Raw genomic sequence first — 19,232 nt, forward strand, 5'->3', positions numbered from 1 at the left:
TTGCTGTGTCGCTGTTCAGGCAACCTAGACAACATGGCCTTGTCAGTCTCAAACTAGCTTATCTTTTACTTATTGTTTCCTTTGACACCCTCCTCTGATAAACTGGGAGATAAACACATGACAGACCCTGCAACGTATTCCCCTGGCACTAAAATCTTAGCAGTAGCTCTGTAGAGGGGCTTCATCTAACAAGTGTTTTTTGACCTGTTTTCTCTTTTGTTCGAGCATTGTGGCTGCAGATCTTAAGGCACATTTAAACCAGAAACACAATCTTGTTTAGCTGCTCCCTGTACCTCAGGAAGTGTTGTGTCTTTGTGTGAATGTGGGCATTTAATTCCAGCAGCTACATGGTACAGGGAAGTCAAGCACATTCAGTTGCCTAAGGTCCTGCTTTTAGCTTTGATGTTGTGTTTAGAGGACAGCAGCTACCCCGTCTAAGAGAAAACTAACCAGAGGAATATTTTTCTGCTGGGTTAGTGTCCTGGTTTATGTCAGCAAGAGTTAATCAGGTACAAGGACACTTTTCTTGAAGATAGATAAAACTGCCTTGGTTACTTCTTATCCCAATCAGATATGGATTTTGTGAGGAGGGAGAAAAGGGGTGGATTAAGGAAAGGTAGCATCTTCTTAATACTGGTGGTAATGGTGTGAGTCTTGTGTGACCAAAGACTCAAGGTCTGTCCCTCATCCTGAGGCTGCACCTGATCCTGGGAGCTCTATGTTCACCACCAAACCATGGCCCTAAGCACCACATCTTCACATTTTTTGTGATTTCATAATTTCCTTAGGCAGTCTGTTCCAATGCCTGATCACTGTTTCAGTCAATAAATTTTTCCCAATATCTAATCTAAACCTACCCTGGCAAAACTTGACAACATTTCCTCTTGTCCTGAATTGTCCTGAATTGTCCTGCATATTTCTTTCTGTGGCTGGGTGTCTCAGTACCAGCCATGCTGTGGATCATTTTCTGCCAGATTAGGAAGTGAGATCAGTTCAGTAAGGAGGAAATGTGGTGGCACTGGGGATGGTCTTCCTCTTCCAACCTGTGTAACCCACCTCAGGTAACTTCACTTCCACGGTGAGCATTAACAGCAAAATTTACGGGAAAATTGAGAGCAATTTTTTGATACTAAATTATAATCCCAGCAAACTATGGGCAAATGCATTATAGGCAGAGTAATAAACAGGCAGTGCCTGACACTTTAAGCTGAGAAAGTAAGAGGGTTTTTATTAACATATTACAGCGAGTGCTGGTTTGTGGACAGGCTGAGACTGAGATTAAAGGATCCCTACAGACAGCTCAGGGAGAAATACAGCTGCTTAAATCCAAATGTGTGGTCCTAACTGCCTCTGATAGCACTCTGCCATGCCTAGGGAAATCTTTAACCTGTGTGTATACCCCAGCATGGAGGGAGGAGAAGGATTAAAACTTTGATTCTTATTAAATTGAAATAGGTCACTTCTTGCTCAGTCATTTGTTGCAATTAGCATCTAATTTGGAGATACTTTCCTCTCACGTAAATCACTGTGTTGAGCAGCCTGGGTGCCAAACAGAGGACTGTGGGTGCCACAGATGGATTTCAGGGTGCAAACCATCAGATTCTGGAGCATTTCTTGTATCAGCTGGGGCACAGATGTTCTCAGGCCCCTCTATGATCTTGACATGCATCACCTGAGAAACCTGATGATTTCTTTTCCAGCTACAAAATGATAGAATGATAAGTTACAAACATATAAATCAATCTATAGATTATTTCTGTTTTTTTTTAAATTTTATCTTTCTTACATGTTCAGCAATCTGATAGAGCAGAGCAGATGGATGGTGACATAAAGTCAGGAAATCCATCTAAAAATGGCCCAGTTAGAGCTAGTACAATGTTCATTTCTTCACTGTATAACATTTGTCTAAAAAGCTTATTTGTGGCTAAATGTTGCAGGGAAAATCAATAAGAATTATCTCCATACAAGGAGAAAAGGAAGCACTTTTCTGCTCAGATGATTAATATTTCAAGTGCAACAGTCCCATTTTTTTAAGGTCATTATAAAGGACATCAAATCTAGAGGAAGAAGAAATTCAGTTCTTTCTGCCACAAGATTTTTCCAGCTGCCATTAAGGGGCATTCTCTTTGTAATGGGAAGAGACAGGACACTGCCTTGGCTGAACTGTCCACATCACCATGTTCCTCTTAAACCACTGCACAAGTGAGATGATTCTTGCACTCAAAGAACTTATTCCAAACTAATCTTTGGTCAGGAAGTTGCACTAGGTAGGTCCCCTCTAACTGAATTAATCCCATCCCATCCTATCCTATCCTATCCTGTCCCATCCTATCCTATCCTATCCTATCCTATCCTATCCTATCCTATCCTATCCTATCCTATCCTATCCTATCCTATCCCATCCCATCCCATCCTATCCTATCCTATCCTATCCTATCCTATCCTATCCTATCCTATCCTATCCATCTTGTGTACTTTTCCACAGTGAACCAGGAAATCCATCATGTGGGACATAATTCAGGCCCTGTCCCAGAGCAGCCAGCTCTCTGCAGAGTAGGTGTGAAGGGGGAATGGGAAATAATCCCTTTCCACAGGCCTTCCCATGGCATCTCCTTGTTTGCTCCGGATCCTTGCTAAAGGTAGGAAGGGTATCAAGGGTATCTCCTTGAAAGGTGGAAGGAAGCAGGAACAGGGTGTGCTAGGAGGAAAGCTGCTCTGCTGTGGGGATCTCAGTGATGACAGGAGCTGTCAGGGACAAGGTAAACTGCCTTGCAATATGTTAGCCATATTATAATGACTTTTAAATCTTTTACCAGCACTGATTGCAACATGGCACATTGGTATCATAGTCAGTCACTGAATATTTCTCATGCCCTAGAAACATCAATAGCTGGGCCTCACATAAAGTAGTGGTCTTAGAGCACACAGCACAAGATTGTGTTTCCAGACAGTTCTGGAATATCCCCAGTGAGGGAGACTCCACAGCCTCTCTGGACAATCTGTTCAGTGCTTGGTCACTGCACAGGAAAGTTCTTCCTCGTGTCCAGGTGGCACTCACTGGGATCAGCTCCTGCCTGTTCGTCTGGTGCCACTGCTGGGCCCTGGAGCAGAGCCTGGGCCCTGCTCGGAGCCCTCCCTGCACACAGGGACACCCAGGGCTGAGGGCCCCTCTCAGCTGTGTCTCCTCTCCAGGCTGAACATCCCCAGCTCCCTCAGCATTTCCCTGTCAGGGAGATGCTCCAGACCCTCCATCACTGTCACCCTCCACCAAACCCACTCCAGGAGCTCCATGTCTCTCTTGTCCTGAGGAGCCCAGAGCTGGACACAGCACCCCAGATGTGCCTCACTGGGACTCCTTGCTCACATGGCTCACAATGGTTCATGGACATCTTGTCATCCACCAGGACCCCGAGGTGTCAGAGGTCTCTGTCTCCTCCCCCAGCTCAGAGCATCCATGGATGTGTGTGTTCAGCTGCATGGATGTGCAGTGTTTTAGTACTTTCATCTGAACCACACAGTTTGTTACTTAAACCATCACAACTTCTCATCTGAGTGACTCACTGAAGAGAGTTTGTTTCAGCAAGATCAGTACATGAAGGATCCATGCTGATATTTAATACCCTAGTGGTTACAAAATGACAGGTAAAAAATTTGTTCCATTATCTTCCTGAAGATCTGAATTAGGCTTATGGACCTTTATGCCTTGTGTCAGATGTGTGATGGTTGATTTTTACCTTATTACACTACTTTTTTCCTCTTTTGAATGACTGAGGAATGAATTCTTGTGGCTTGGCTTGCAGAAATCACTACAGCAAAGACATTGAGGGGCTGGAGTGTATCCAGAGGAGAGAACAAAGCTGGGGAAGGGTCTGGAGCACAGGTCTGATGAGGAGCAGCTGAGGGAGCTGGGGAGGCTCAGCCTGGAGAAAAGGAGGCTCAGGGACGATTTTCTGGCTCTCCACAATTCCCTATAAAGAGGTTGTAGCCACGATGAAGTTGCTTTCTGCTCCCAGGTAGCAAACAATAGGACAAGAAATGCTTCAAGCTGTGCCAAGGGAGGTTTAGATTGGACATTGGCAAAAAATTTCTTCACAGAAGGTGTTGTCAAGCATTGGAACAGGCTACTCAGGGAAGTGTTGGAGTAACCCCTGGAAGTGCTCAAGAAATATGCAGTTCTGGTTCTTAGGGACATGGTTTAGTGATGGTTTAGTGACAGGTAAATGTTTGGACTGGATGCTCTTAGAGGGGTTTTCCAGCCTTAATGATGCTATGATTTCTTGACCCATTATTCTTGGTAAAGGAGTCTTTTGTGAGTGAGGGTAATGGTTCTGCCCACTTCCTTATTGATAACAACACTGGATTAATTATTGCAACATAATCATTCTTACTTGGACTTATGCTAATTATTTTAGAGAGTAATAAGTCATGTTCCAGCACTCACACCTCTGCGCTGGCATTGCTTAATTTACTTTTAGAGCCGTCGCCAGCTGAGAGGGCAGTGTGCAATGGAGGGGAAAAGTGGTGGAGATGAATGAGGAAAAATCCCAACCCAAATAATAAGCACTTTGAGTTGTGAAATTGAACTTTTAACTTGTCTTTCACACTAGAAGAAATGCCACTGGATTGAAGGAGTCAAATGTGTGATGAAATTATTCTGTGCCAAGGGCTCTGGGACTTGCAATCTTAATTATGACAGCATCTTCCGTACTAAAATGGGACTGGAATGTGCAACCTCTTTAAGGTGAGGCTGAAATAATATTTAACCCCATTGTTAACTGCACAGAAAACCACCAGTATCCCAGAGGTCACCGAGTGGGTATTGCATGTTATTTATGAAAATTGTTATTTCTCTCTGAAGGGGAGTCTGATGGAGGGTTGTTTTCCTGACTTCTGTTTTTGCTTAGGAAATCTTCTCACATAACCTGATTCTGCTCATGCTGCTAAATATTTAGGCTCCCTTCAACACCTAATGCTAATAAAGTCACAACTTTGGTGAAGTTTAGAGAATTTTATTTCATGGTAATAAGAAAGAATGAAAATTATGATGAACTGGTCAGTGAAGAATGAGTAATTTAATGACTGATACAGCGAAAGAACATATTAAAAAAATTGAAACACATGTCTACTTGTTATGAAAAATAGTTTCCAAATGCAGGGACCTTCCCCTTTTGACTATCTGTTGCTGTGAATTAAGTCCTTTTCTCAGAAAGTCTTTTTTCTTTACAAGGTAAGTTTGGTTACCTGTATTTAAATGCAATCTTACACTATAAACAGGATTTTTAATTTAAATTAAGTACATTTGGTGTGGTTTTTTGGGGGTATTTTTGTGTTTTTTCACAACTGAGCATTTTACAGTGGAACATATGTCAGCAACAGATTCTAAACCAGAATAGATCTACAGGAAACTGGTCTGCTCTCCTAATTTCTTTTAAGAATTACATATTTCAAGCAATTCTGTTTATCTTCTGGTCCTGTTAACAGTACAATAGTTTAAATTTTCAATCAAGTTAAAAGTAGTTACATGACCAAGCACTATCCATCTATGCCAAGAACATAACAAACATATGGAACCACAGACCTTTAAAAAATGTTTATTTGATAACATTTTGGGAAAAGAAAGATGAGAAAAGCTAATAATTAAATATATCTGGCAAACAAACAACAATTTTAAATTAAGATTTCTACCATGCTCTAGACCATTATATAAATAGAATATTTACATCATCCTACAGATCTTTCTTGTGTGAGTCAGTGTACTGAAGCCAGTCCTTCTGCATATGTTGGAGAGGCAGGATGTTTGTGGAAGAATTTATTAAGGAGATGGATGTCCAGGAAGGTAAAAATTGAGCCTGTCCTTTTATCCCAGTTTTGCATTCACAGGAGCAGACTTGACGAAGCTCTTGGTACATCCTGGACACTTTACCAGCAATGTTGGAAAAAAGCATCTTCAAACTTTCAAGGCTTAGCTGAAAATTATTTGAAACACAAAATTAATCACGAGTGGGAAGTGAAAACCTGCATCATGTCCTTTCAGAATAATTTTTCAACAACAATTTCCTCTCTAATGTTTTCTTCTCTGTTGCCATTTATGCCCCAGCACCATCCAAACCACTACTTTGATCACACACAGAAAATAAGTGGCTTTCTCAAGGAGATTTCTTACTTATCCATAAAGGTGTTTTAAAGCTTTCTTTATGCTACAGCCTGTGATGAGAATTTGGTTAATTCAATAACAGAAGATATGAATTAAATCTTGCATTGTGAGACTCAGCCCATATGTTTTTATTTCCTATCAGAATTCTAAAAAGTCAGGTTTGCCACTTGCTCATATCAAGTGTGTTTCTACTTCCATTTGAACTGCCACCATTGTTTAAAGGATGAAAAATAAAAAAAAAAAAAAAAAAGCAAAGCAGTCCCCTCCTTCCCTAGAATTTCTTAAGTTCAAGGATGAGATTTATCTCTCCTGGGCATGGAAAAGTGTCATCTCACCTAGGAAAAGCAGATAGCACGGTGAAATGTGATTCTTTGATAGTGCTTTTGGCCAAGTATTTCAGCAAATATTTTTTTTAAATCAGTTTGCATAAATTAATTGTTGTTTAGGGTTTTTTTTTAAGCATCAACTTTACCCATGTCACAATTAAAATGCTTGGAACTTACTGCATAATCCATCCTCACAAGCATTGGGGCAATCCCCACAGGGCTCTCCTTCCTTGTAGGGTGTCTTCATTGATCTTATTAGGTTTCCCCTGAAACATCAATGTTACCAACATCAGCCATGAAGTCACTACACCATATCTGAGAGGAAAACTAAATTATAAAGATGTTTAGATTTACATTAGGTTACCTATGTAACTTAAGGTTACATTTATGTTTGGTCCTTGGTTATGTCCATTTTTTTGCATGTGTGCTGGGTTTATTTGGAAATGCTTTGTAGTGGGCAAAGAGGGGGAGGAATTTGCAGGGGTGGCTTTTTTGAGAAGACACCAGAGACTCTCTCTGTTCCAGACAGGGCCAGTGCTGGCCAGCTCCAAGTTGGACCCATGTGATGGTGATTGTGCCTCTGTGGTAACACATTCAATGGAGGATAAATTCTGCATGCAACGGCAACCAGAAGAAATGAGTGAGAATAAAAGAGAGAAATCACTCTGCAGACACCCAGGCCAGTGCGGAAGGAGAGGCAGGAGGTGACCCAGGCACCTGAGCTGAGGTTCCCTGGTGCAGCCCATGGAGAGGCAGCTGTGCCCCTGCAGCCCATGGATGTCCATGGGGATGCAAAGATCCACCTGCAACCTGTGGAGGACCCCCACTGGAGCAGGAGGATGCCTGAAGGAGGCTGTGATCCCATGGGAAACCCTCACTGGATCAGGCTCCTGACTGGACTTGTGACCCTGTGGGGGACACACATTGCAGCAGTCCAACCCTGAGGGAATGGAAGCATGGAAGGAATCCATGCTGGAGCAGTTTAGGAGGAACTGCAGCCTGTGGGAAGGACCCACGCTGAAGTTCATGGAGGTCTCTCTCCAGTGAGAAGGACCCACAATGGAGAGGGGGAAGAGCAAGGGGAGGAAGGAGTGGCAGAAATGGCACATGATGAACTGACCAGAGCCCTCAGTCCATCCCATTGTGCTGCTGAGGGAGAGGAGGCAGAGAAAATCAGGAGTCCATCTTGGGAAGAAGGTGATGGGTGGTGAAGGCACTTTAGGTTTGGTTTTACTTCTTATTTTCCTAGTCTATTTTGATTAGTCACAAATGAAGTTAATTTTCCCAAGTCTCTTTTTTCCATGACAGTAATTGGTAATGAAATCCCCTGACCTCATCCTCACTCATGAACTTTTTGCCATATTTTTAAATTACTCCATCCTGTTGAGAAGAGTCAGAGAGGCTGAGTGAGCTACTGAGGGTCAGTCAAGTTCAACCCACAACAAGGTATTGTGAATGTAGAAATTAATTTTAGGCACTATATGAAATCGTCACTTTACCTTAACATTCCCGTTAAAGTATTTTGGTATTAATTATAGTCTTCACTGTACTGTACATACTGGTATGCCTTTCTTAACTGACATTTCAAGTAGAATGTGCAAAATATTTATTTCTAATTAACTATTATGAAAATTAGGATATTTAGGCAAGTGACATTTAATCTGAAAATTGGTGTCCCTTTTATATATTTTATGCCTTTCCTTTTTTGACAACTCTTTTCATTTCATGAGTGTGTTTCTGTCCTTTCTATTCCTAATACAGTCTTCCAACCTGTTTCTCAGGTATTGGTGATGTGCCCTGATACAAATATCTCTAGCTCCTGGCTAATTTTGATAATGTAACAAGTACCAAAATCAGAATCAATACGTACGCGGGGCAGTACTGGCAGACATAAAAGTAACTGTACGTAGTGTTGCTGCAGAAAGAGAAACCACATCCAACTTTATAAGAATTGTGCCAAACCATCTGTAGGTATAAGAATAAATATCATGAGAGTATGAAAAATATGCATTTAAAAGTCATTTAAATACAATATGCATCACAGAAATGTGCAATGATGTTAAGTCACTTTATTTACCTTTTATAGTAAAAATATGAGCCCCATGTTACTGAAAATCTGCTTTCACCCTTATTCAACCAAAGAATATTGGGAATATAACAATAATAATTCAAGACACATGTTTATAAAATTTTTAATTTTGCTTTTATGCCTGCATTCAATTGAAACTGTTAATGTAGGAATGATGATGTAAAATTCTGTATCCTGTGTTTTATGCAGGTATGGTGGAAGTTTAGGATAAACCATTGTCCAGCTCCTCTGAGTCAAAAGAACTCTGTTGACTGCAACAAACCTATTTATATTTCCTTGCAGACACTTTAATAACCCTGTTTTTCCAGCATCTAGGCAATTCTCAGGTGCTAAACATATAAGTGGTTTCTTCCTGAAGTCTTAAAATACCAGTATCTTTACTCTTTACTCCTACATACACTTAGACTATTATTTTCATTTTAATTTTGTTACTTTACCTATTATTTTCATTCTAATTCTGTTCCTTTGAAAGTTTTCATCTTGTTTTGTCAGAATAACTCTCATGTCTCCATTGTATTTGATTCCTTTAAAGACGAGAGGGTAAAACTTGCTTAGCTAACATTTATTTGTTCAGCCTGAAATATAAATATATATACATTAAAAATACATGTACCTGAGTGTAATGGCCAAACATAGCACCTTTTGGTTTTGCCCCAATTCCATATTCAAAATTTTTCTCCTCATTGTACCAGGCCTGAAGAACATCTGACCATGAGAACGGGGCAGAGGACATGAAAAGGTTTTCACCACATAGTACATCTGAAAAGAGAATGGTGCTGAGAAATGCATAGAGAATAATCACATGAGAAAAAAAAAACCAAAAAACCAACAAAACAAACCAGCAAAAGGTGGGATGATTTCCACTGAAATTCTCATTCTAAATGGGGCAGCAGGATGTAGGTTGATTTTTTCCAGTTGAGTGACATGACCTTTTGTAAATACTGAAGGTGTCACTTGGCCAGTTTGCAGCATGGCCTGTTTGGCTGGTGGTTGGTTGTTACAGACATTCTACATGACTGCAGGAATACCTGCACAGGTGCATCACAGGTTCATGTCTGTAATGTTGCTATTTGGAAGTTGCCAACACAATCATTACCCAGGTCACAGACCAGTAATCTTGGGAAAATCCCAGTAATCCAAATTTTATGCATGGCACACAAGAAAATGCCTATACTGCCCTTATCTATTGCTTTTATTCAGGTCTAACCCCACTGCATTGGTCCTCAAATGGGATTCACCCTCACAAAAAAACAGAGGATTTGGATTTTAAGAAAAATTATTGACAGGACTGTCCACATCTTAGATATGCTGTGGGTAGAAGTCAATCAACAACACACTGGGCCGTTAACATGGTACAGCTGTAAATTCAATATCCAGCCACTGACTGAAGCGTTAATCTGAACCTCAAAGACAGTTTTACCTTGCAATTTGCCAGGGGATTTAAAAACTCTAAATCTCGTCTGAGAAACTATGCTTAGCACCACCAGCCAGTTTTACACCTTTGCCTTTTGCCCCTTTCTTCCCACACATTTCAAACCAGCACAGGTAAACTGGTTTCTGCACTTAGCTGGCTCTAGATCTCTAGATTTTCTTTTTTTCTGATGGATATTTTAGGAGAATATGCTTTATCAGTATGATTTAGTTTTTTCATCTGCTGTAGAAATGGGATATACCTATGTAAAACTGGGATGGGAATGGGATTGAACTTTTCCCACTCACTGGGCAGATTCCTACCTAGAAATTTCCCTTTGTAACACAAAAAACCCAATCAATATGGAATTAAAATTTCATCTCATTTTCCCTCAACAAGCAAAACCCCAAACTGGCCACATCAATAATGTGTGATGTTGATCAGTTCCACTCATGCTGCACTTACTGGTTCTCCTCAGATTAGGAGGACTGTGCCTTAAAGTACATTGATTGGCCCAATTTTGGGCATTCTCTGCAGCTGCAGGACACCATTCCTTAACAAAAGAAGAAAATATCTGTCACATACCCATGAATAACCCCTCATAAAGGAACAATATTTAGAAATTACATTTAAATAAGAAAAACATCAAACGCAAAATCCTTTTCATCCCATTTTTTGAGGGGAGAGGGAGGTAGGAGCAAAGTTACTGTGCACCAAGGGAAGAAAAACTGACAAGCCTGATGAAGAATGCATCAGAAAGAAATTAATTATGCTATGGATCTTTCTTCCCCTTTTAATTTACTTCAAAAGAGACATTACTGTTGATACACCACCAAATTTTCCAGGTTTTTTTTCTTCCACCTGCCCAGCCTTATGTTTCTCTTGATGCTGGCTGTGCTCAATCCTTAGGAGAGGTCTGGAGAAGGAATTTGTGGCTAAGCAAAATAATGTGATCCTGCATACAGTCCTGTATCTCTCATAGAGTCCACCACTCATTAAAGATAGATTTACAGCACACAACTTACCATCTTCATCATGTTGCTGGCAGTTGGTTTTACTCCTCTCCTGAGGGCATTATGTCTGTTAACAATCAACTTTTGCTGCTCTGCTCTGCTGCTTGACAGAGTACTGAGAGCTGCAGTTTCCTAAATTAAAAAAAAAAAAAAACACCCAAAAAAAACCACCCACCCAACCAAAAAAAAAAAAAAAAACCAAACCCAAAAAACCCCACAAAAAACAAACAAACAAAAAAAAAAACAACAAAAAACAAAAAACAAAAAACCAACCCCCCCCAACCCCCCCCCCCCCCAAAAAAAAAAAAAAAAAAAAGCTGTATTTCTGTTTTATTTGAATGTTACTAAACCCTGCATCCTGTGTAGGAAATATTAAAATACCAAAATTTTATTATCAACCAAGGAGATAATCCCAGTGGGGGAGGAAGGACTTTGGTCCTCTTTGTCTCCTAAGTGTCTCCAGGGGTGCTTCTCTGTGGAGCAACATTTCAGTGGTCCCACAGTGTAGAGCTCAGCAGTAATAACACAGATTCCTGTATTGTATCTCCCAACCCTTTGGGGAGGACTGAGATATCCTGGAATGCCTCTGTGCCTGTAGACTCATACATTTAGGCAACAGAACCAGACTCATTTGCCAATATTATAATTTCTTAATGAGGTCATGTGGAAAGAGGATCTAAAAATCATCAGAATGTACAAATTGTGTTTATGATGTGCTTCTATTCTGTCTAGTTTTAAACATCCTTTTCAATGTCTTTCTATTGAAGAAATCTGTTGTTTAATCTCAGGGCTCTCGTGGTACTTCATCAGGACATCCCACTGAACAGAAAATGTTTATACCTTTCATGCCATAGATTTTCTTCCAATTCTGTCACAACTGATAAAATTTCTCATGCTTTTCACATGTTCTCTAATTAAAAAATAGCCGTGTGAGGAACTCAGCCTCCTCTTTACATCCATTCTCAACTAGTCTAGACTGCAGCATTGAGAGGAGAAATTGAAGAATTAGGGGGAAATGCAGTCAAGCCATAGGTCACATCCAATGTTTCTGATGCAGAAGTAACAAACTTCAGACTAAGTTTGGATTGGGAGGAACCACTCTGCGTGTGCATTCAGGGTGTTAATTTAGCTCTTTGAGGGAAATGAGGGATATGGGCTGAGTGGATGGGACTGTGAGGAAAGGGAGAGGCAATACCTCAGGACCTGTAGGACGAGAAAGGAAGACAGGTAAGTAAATCATATCCATAAACCTATGCGGAATTAATGGGAAAAGTGCTTGATCTTTAGAAGGTCCAGATTATTGCGTTTGTGTATGGAAACTTCTGGAAAATACAGTTATCTCTGACCCAACTTACAAGTAATGCTGAATCTTTAGATTTTTTTTTGTGCAAATGTGGAACCAGACAACTGCTTTGAAATGAAGCAGACTTCAAGGATAAACACTTTCCAGATCCTATATCTATTACTTCAAGAATACATGCTTTCCAGATCCTAAATATCTCATCAGACTCTTTCTGCATTTGTTTGGTGTGCATGGGAAAAGCCATATTCAGTTGGTCTACGAGTGCCTCAGGACCCACCCAAATTTTACAAATAAGAGATCGGTATTCTACCTGTCCAGTGGATGGGGGCAGCACAGCTGTGAGGCACAGGAACACCACTGCCAGAATCATCTCTGAAAAGGTGAGAACAAGGAATTAATTTTCTTTTTACAGAGCTTTCATTTCTCTGAATACAAAATACAAGTTTCTCCTGTGTTTGCTGGCTTTTTTTCAAGTTCCTTCCTTCCTTCCTTCCTTCCTTCCTTCCTTCCTTCCCATTCATTTATAGAACTAAAATAATAAAATTTATTCTCTCTTTTCATTTCCAAATTTCTATGAATCAACTGCTTTTTACATCTCATGCTTCCTGCTGTAGCCCTGATGGAATATCTCCACAGGTATTCACAGGAATTGTTGCTGCCCTTCCTGCAGGAAGCCTATTGCTCATTTTCAAACTGCAGAATGGGATGGGATGCTGCTCTTAGCCTGTTCCTGTGTCTAGGTGAATCTGAAAACTCCCCTGCTGCTCTTTGCCTGCTCTGACTGGATTGCTTTGGTTGAAAGGGGAACTGGACACTGACTCCATCTGATCTCTACAGTCAGGTGTGGGAGTCAAAATCCAAAACCTGCTCAAAGCTTGATGACCAGCACTATGAAATCTTTTGTGTGAACTGGGGCAGAACTGGGAAAGACCTGTTTCAGGAAGATTTTTTTGTTTTGTTTTGTTTTTTTTAAGGCAAGTCTTGATTATATTACAAGTAATAAGAAATGCCAACAGAAATTAGAGCCCTCTCTAACAAGTGTGATTCTTGATATTTCCTATGCAGGGCCAGGACTAGGACTCTGATGGTCCTTGTGGATCAACTCAGGTTACTCTACAAATATCTGATTCTAATTGAAGAAGCATCCACCAGACCCTGGACTCCCTGGACTTGCCTGGGAGGCTCAAATACCACTCCAGTGACCAAGCAGGTCACTACAAAGTTCAGGTATCTGCAATCAGTCGCATGAGTTACATTTAGCTTGTTTCTGCTCACCTACCTCTGGCAGGCAAGCAGGTGACTAGAGTGGAATTTACTTGTTCTGGCAATTTTCCCAGCCTCCCACTCTGAGGGAATTTATGGGCACGTTACCACAGAGGTATATTATTAGCTTACCTTGTTTGGTTTTGAGGGGCTGCTGATTTTAGTTTTAAATTATTCTTGGGGAGAGGCCAGTTGGGTTTGCTGTTCCTTTCATATTCAGCAAAGCCCCTTTGCCTTGAGGCAACCAGTTTATATAAAACACAGAGTGCTCTGGAGAATGCTGGTACTTGTGGAGAACAAGTGGTTAAGAAAAACTATTATTTTCCAGGTGTTACAGCAAGGCCCCTGTTCTTCACCAGCCTCTCACCTTGCTCTGGGGGTGACCCACAGTGCCCAGCCTTAGGCAGGGATGCTGCTCCAGCTCTGCTAAACAACAAAGCCCATGGACTGTGACTATGGGCAGCTGGAGCTCAGAGGCCAAAAAAACTGGAAAGACTGGTCACATCTGTCGAATTAAACTCTCACACCCTTCAAAATAGGGTGGCTTATTCCAAGCACTTGTATTTGAGGGAAGATCTAGTTGATCCAGGGGAAAACATATGGATACTTAACAGAATAAGTCATTGATCTCCTGTTCTTAGTATTGCTTTATGTCCCTTACTTTTAATTTTAACATCACCTCTGCCTCCTTGAAGTGCTTTAGAATCATAGAATGTTTTTCTTATTAACTTCTCTAACTCGTATTTCTCAGAGCTGTTACAAAACTTTGCATTTTGTCTGACTTAGGTGCTTAGCAACAAAAGGTTATACTCCCAATATCATAGGTTTTCACTTATTTACCAACTAGAAAGTAAATAGAATTTGGGCTATTTTTAGCTGTACTCAAGTTACAAGCAAAAGTATATCTTTTGAGTGCAAAATATGATGAGATGCAAGTAGAAAGCAACCCTTTTTGCGCATAAAGCATATATTAAAGGAAAAAAAACCCTTCACTGAAATGATGAATCTTTCTAGTTTGTAAACCAAGCTGAAGAAGCTGACTTAGAGACATGGGCAAAGTATTCATTCACGGTAATATTTTCTATGAATTAACTTACAATTAAATATAATTGGTAACTTAATACATGATACAAGTTTCAAAATGCCATTGGAATGCTTTTTAAGACCCAGTGGGTTTCCCACTCCAAGATATTAACATACTTTTGGCAATCCCACTGATTTCAACCAAATGCTTACAGTTTATGAGATGTAAATTTAATTGCTCTGCATTAATTTCTAGGCACCGGTCCTAAAATCAGTCTCTCTCTCCCCCTCCCTGCTCCCCCTCAATCAAACATAAATCAGGACATGTGCCAAGTCTTACTGACTTTCCTGCAAATCCATCTGTATACCGGGATCTGCCACTGAAAGATGGTGCTTTAGCATCCCTAGTTTGTATGAGTTTGGCAAACTCATAAGAATATATTTTTCCTGTGTCTCCTTCTAAAATAAAAAATAAAAAGGTGTATCCTGAATTATTCATTTAATTGGATAACCATTACAAAAAAAAATCCCAATTTTTTTTTTGTTATCCTTGAAAAAGACCTGAAATAGAATAAAGTTTCTGTCATTGCACTTGTACAGCGTTACTGCACAAAGGTTACTCAGCAGCCACTTTGCAGAAGAGGAGTCAATTAAGCAAGGTGGCAATTTTCCCACTCTGAAAATAGGTGGTGATAGAAACATGAACCAATAGAACTTACTAAGCTGAATGTATATCCTATTCAATGTGTTTGACTGTCTCTCTGTCCCTTTCTCTACGTACAAATAATTTACTAAGATGCTGCTTTCTTGATACAGGTGGATTTTCTGGTATTTTTGATTGTTCATCCATTTTCTCTACCTTTTTGTTTTAGCTTGTGCTACAGTATTCCACATTTAATCCTTATTTTTCACTGAATAAAATCCTCTTCTGTGACTGTCCTAAATTTTTCAAGAAGTCTTCTGATGATAGGTTGTATTTCAATGCATGAAAAAAAATCACAATAATTTAAGCCAATGAATCAAGGCGAATCTTACCTTTTGTTTCCACCAGGATCAGAAGTTTCTTCTGTCCTTCATCAGGTAGTTGTGTAATTGGCTGGAATTCTTTACTGGAGGATGATTTATAGCTCTCCTATTTCCTGATAGGACAGGTGATTCAACGTCACAGGTATTACAAAATTCACTTAGTGACCAGATAGAACAGCATATTTTTCAAGCTTAAATTCATCCAAAAAGGAGGTTGTTTGCTTGTCTTTAGTTTTAATTTCCTCTTACTTCTTGTACTGGAATAGGTGGAATACTCTGAAATTATTTTTGGTTGTATTACATCTTAAATTTGAAATTTGCAGTCAGTGGGGAGGCCAGGTACAACGCTCTCTGCTAAAGATTGACACATCCAGTTGTAGTAACATTTGATCCTAATCTCCAGCAATGCAAATAAACTCAGCTAGCTAGCTACTGTGTTGTTTATTGCTATTATTATTATTATTATTATTATTACTATTATTAAACAATGCCTCCAGACTGACATTGTTGTAACCAAGATGAAATCTTGCCCATTGATTTTTTTCCATGGGAGTTTAAAAAACCTTGGGCCAAGTTCCTGTTCATTCTGTGGCTTCTTTATACTGGTCCTATAGTGTAAAAGCCAAAAAAGAAGACAATTCTGTAATTTATATTTTTAATCAATATTGGATAAGGATTGAAAGATTACCATGTGCACTAACATTAAAACACGTATTTGTTCTTGCATTTCTGGGTATATAGGGTGAGATGGGATGGATGGGAACACTGCCAGATCAGAAGGGCTTTTGTGTGTGCACTGACTGCTTCTGTCCATGTTCAATCTCCAGTAATTGCTGACCAGAGCAGCTGTCATTTTCTGCTTTTATATCAAATGTTGCTGTTTTTCTATTTAAATTCAGATCTCCCCTCTTCCTAGTTACTCAGCTCCTCCCTGAGAGCTCATGTTGTGCCTTCAGAACAGGCCTTTGCTTTTCCACACCTGGGAAATCAGCACCCTGGCTCTGCCAGATGAAATGTCTGTGGGGTGGTTGATGGTTTGTAATTATGTGGAGAGAAACACACCGTCAGCAAGTTTGGGGCTGACACCAAACTGCAGGGAGCAGTCCACATGCTGGATAAAACGGCTATCATTCAGATGAATCTCAGAAAGCTGGAGCTGTGATTTGACAGAAAATATCTGAAAGCAAACAATTGAGAGATACCAATTGTCAAGGGAACAACTCAACAAAAATGCATTAGGGGTTGGACTTGATCATAGAGTGGTTTGGGTTGAAAGAGACATTAGAGATCATTTACTTCCAAGCCTCCCACCATGGGCAGGGATGATCTGAGAGGTCTTTCCCAATGTAAATGGTTCTATGAGAAATTGCACAAGAGTCATCATGAACAATGAACTCCACTGGATTGGCCACTGCATGGTGCACGAACTGAAAATAGTGATTAAGCCCACTTTTGAGCAATTCTGAAATGGTGTTGGGTCTGCTGTGCCCAGTTTTAGAGTCCTCAGTACAAGAAAGGCTTCAGCAGAGTAAGCCCAGCAGAAGGCTATGGTGTTGGAAAGGGATAAGGCAAAAATTGACTCTTTTACAATACAGACTTGAGGCTGAACATGGTGTTGGACCGGATGAGCTTCAGAGATCCTGTGCAACCAAAACTGTTCTAAGGTTGTGTGATTTTTATGTTGCTTACACTGGAGAGGAACAAAATGAGACTTGTCTTATTTTATTTGTTGACAGATACAACAGTTCAACACATTACAGTGGGAACCTCTAATTGCTGTATGAAAAAAACAAGCGTTATTAGCATAATCATTACAACCATTACTAATGAAAAGCTCTACGCATGAGATCAGTGAGCAATGGATCATAAGGTAAAGAATATATCCTGTTATGTTTGTCAGTCATCTCTCTGCCTAACATACACTGAGACCCTGTGAATCAGCTCCCCACTCAAGTGTAAGAGCTGCCTATAAACCCGAGAAAACGATTCAGAACAACAACCTATCCCCAACAACATTTCTGCGAATATTCTGTCATGACACCTCATAAGTTGTTCCCATAGTTTATTTTCATAGAATCACAGAACATCTCAGGTTGGAAGGGACCTCTAAAGATCATTCCTCCAGCCTGTTGAGGTCCCTATGAACAGCAGCTCAACCACCTGCTGTAGGAGCCCCTCCTTTCAGGTTTGCATCACCTGCAAATTGGCTGATTATTAAACCTCACTTCTCTAGCAAATCCCATTAAGTCTTAGGCATTTCTAGTGACTCTTTATGCCTGGCATTGCTAATAAGTATACAAGTCCTTGTCTTTAAATTTTCATGCCAGCTCCATCTCATTAGTCATAAGATACTGTTTCCATTTTTCAGATATGTAGAGCCCCTCTTTGTCTCCTGACATTCATCTTTCACCCAGTTTTCAGATTTTGACCATGACTCCTTCAGTGCCTGGTGATGAATTTAACCTGTTAATCTTCAACATCTTTAGTTTTGTTATGGGAAAGTGATCAATAAACATTTGCAGTTTCTTCTGTATTTTCTTTGTTTTGATGCCTACAAAATATTTCAATGCAGTAAACTAGATCTAGTCTGTGGGTATTGTCTTACATACAGATCAAACCTATTTTTTTTTAATTTTCTCCATTTACTATTCCTATTTATTTGTACCCTTCTTTTATTTTGTACCCAGCCATCCAATATGTAGGAGAAAAATCATCTGCTCCTTATTTCTAGAGCATCTTCTAGAGTTCCCAGAGCAGGTTCCCAGAGCCTATCACAGCAAGAACAAAAAGCATTAATAAACTATATAAAGAATTGAGTTTCCTCTGTCTTTAGATTTCCAAATGATACATATCTAACACATATAGGTGTCCAGATTTTCTCAATATTCAATAGACACAGACACTTTTCTATTTTCCTGTCTTAGACTCCCATCTTAGTAAATTAACTTCTCAAAGAATTGTTCTGTTCTTGTTGGCCACACAGGGACCCTGACTTAGAATAAATGTCACAAAAGCCTCTGAAACTCCACTCTGCCAAGTTACTTTTTTTATGTGGGAGGTGGTCTCCAGATATCTAGATGCTCCTGGTATTTTCAGCTTCGTTGTTGAAGGGAGAGAATTAGAGGTAGAAGAAATTAGCTTTTTTCCAGTGAAGGAAAAAATAATTGTTATCATAGGTTAGGATTAAGCTAAACTAAATTTATCAATCTAAAAATTATTTTTAAGTCTTTAAAGTGGTGGGTAACCTCCAGGTTCATCTTAGAGACCAACCTTGGGTGACATCCCTGTTCACTGAATAAAGAAGAGACCTGAATTAAAGATGTCAAAACATCTGAGATATTTTACCTTCACAAAACATTTCAGATATTTTACCTGTGTTCTTTCTGTTCCTCAGTCCTAAATGGGTGGAGTTTTCTCATTTTCTGTCCACCACAAACTGAAAACCCAGATGCTCAGCTGGAGTTCCATTCCTGTTACACAAATAGAATGGTCAATACATTTATTGCTCTTAAGACTTTCTTGGCAGTTTTCCCGCTGGAATTTGAGATATAATCAGCCACATTCTTTTCTCATATTCCATATGATAAGAATTTTCTCAATTATTAGAGCATATCATTTTTTTAT

General features: G+C 39.8%; 1 protein-coding gene across 1 annotated transcript; it reads right to left on the minus strand.

Annotated features, from left to right (window-relative positions):
* Positions 1–5,772: 5,772 nt before the first annotated feature.
* LOC121347465 (cysteine-rich venom protein kaouthin-2-like) lies at positions 5,773–15,657 on the minus strand. The gene is made up of 8 exons (XM_041426135.1): positions 15,618–15,657; positions 12,607–12,668; positions 11,006–11,125; positions 10,446–10,533; positions 9,183–9,328; positions 8,351–8,445; positions 6,658–6,746; positions 5,773–5,966 (listed from the first exon to the last, which is right to left on the minus strand). Exons 2-8 carry the CDS (start codon positions 12,664–12,666, stop codon positions 5,956–5,958), a joined length of 609 nt encoding a protein of 202 aa, XP_041282069.1. The 5' UTR covers positions 12,667–12,668; positions 15,618–15,657; the 3' UTR covers positions 5,773–5,955.
* Positions 15,658–19,232: the final 3,575 nt, after the last annotated feature.

Source organism: Onychostruthus taczanowskii, unplaced genomic scaffold, assembly GCF_017590055.1.
Source record: "Onychostruthus taczanowskii isolate IOZ18803 unplaced genomic scaffold, ASM1759005v1 scaffold90, whole genome shotgun sequence".
Classification (NCBI taxonomy): domain Eukaryota; kingdom Metazoa; phylum Chordata; class Aves; order Passeriformes; family Passeridae; genus Onychostruthus; species Onychostruthus taczanowskii.

Coding starts and splice junctions, on each gene's coding strand:
- LOC121347465 (XM_041426135.1), bottom strand. CDS start 12,666: ATGATTCTGGCAGTGGTGTTCCTGTGCCTCACAGCTGTGCTGCCCCCA. Junction 11,126..12,606: donor TGCCCCCATCCACTGGACAG/GTAGAATACCGA, acceptor TTTTTAATTTAG/GAAACTGCAGCTCTCAGTAC. Junction 8,446..9,182: donor TGTTTGGCCATTACACTCAG/GTACATGTATTT, acceptor TTATACCTACAG/ATGGTTTGGCACAATTCTTA.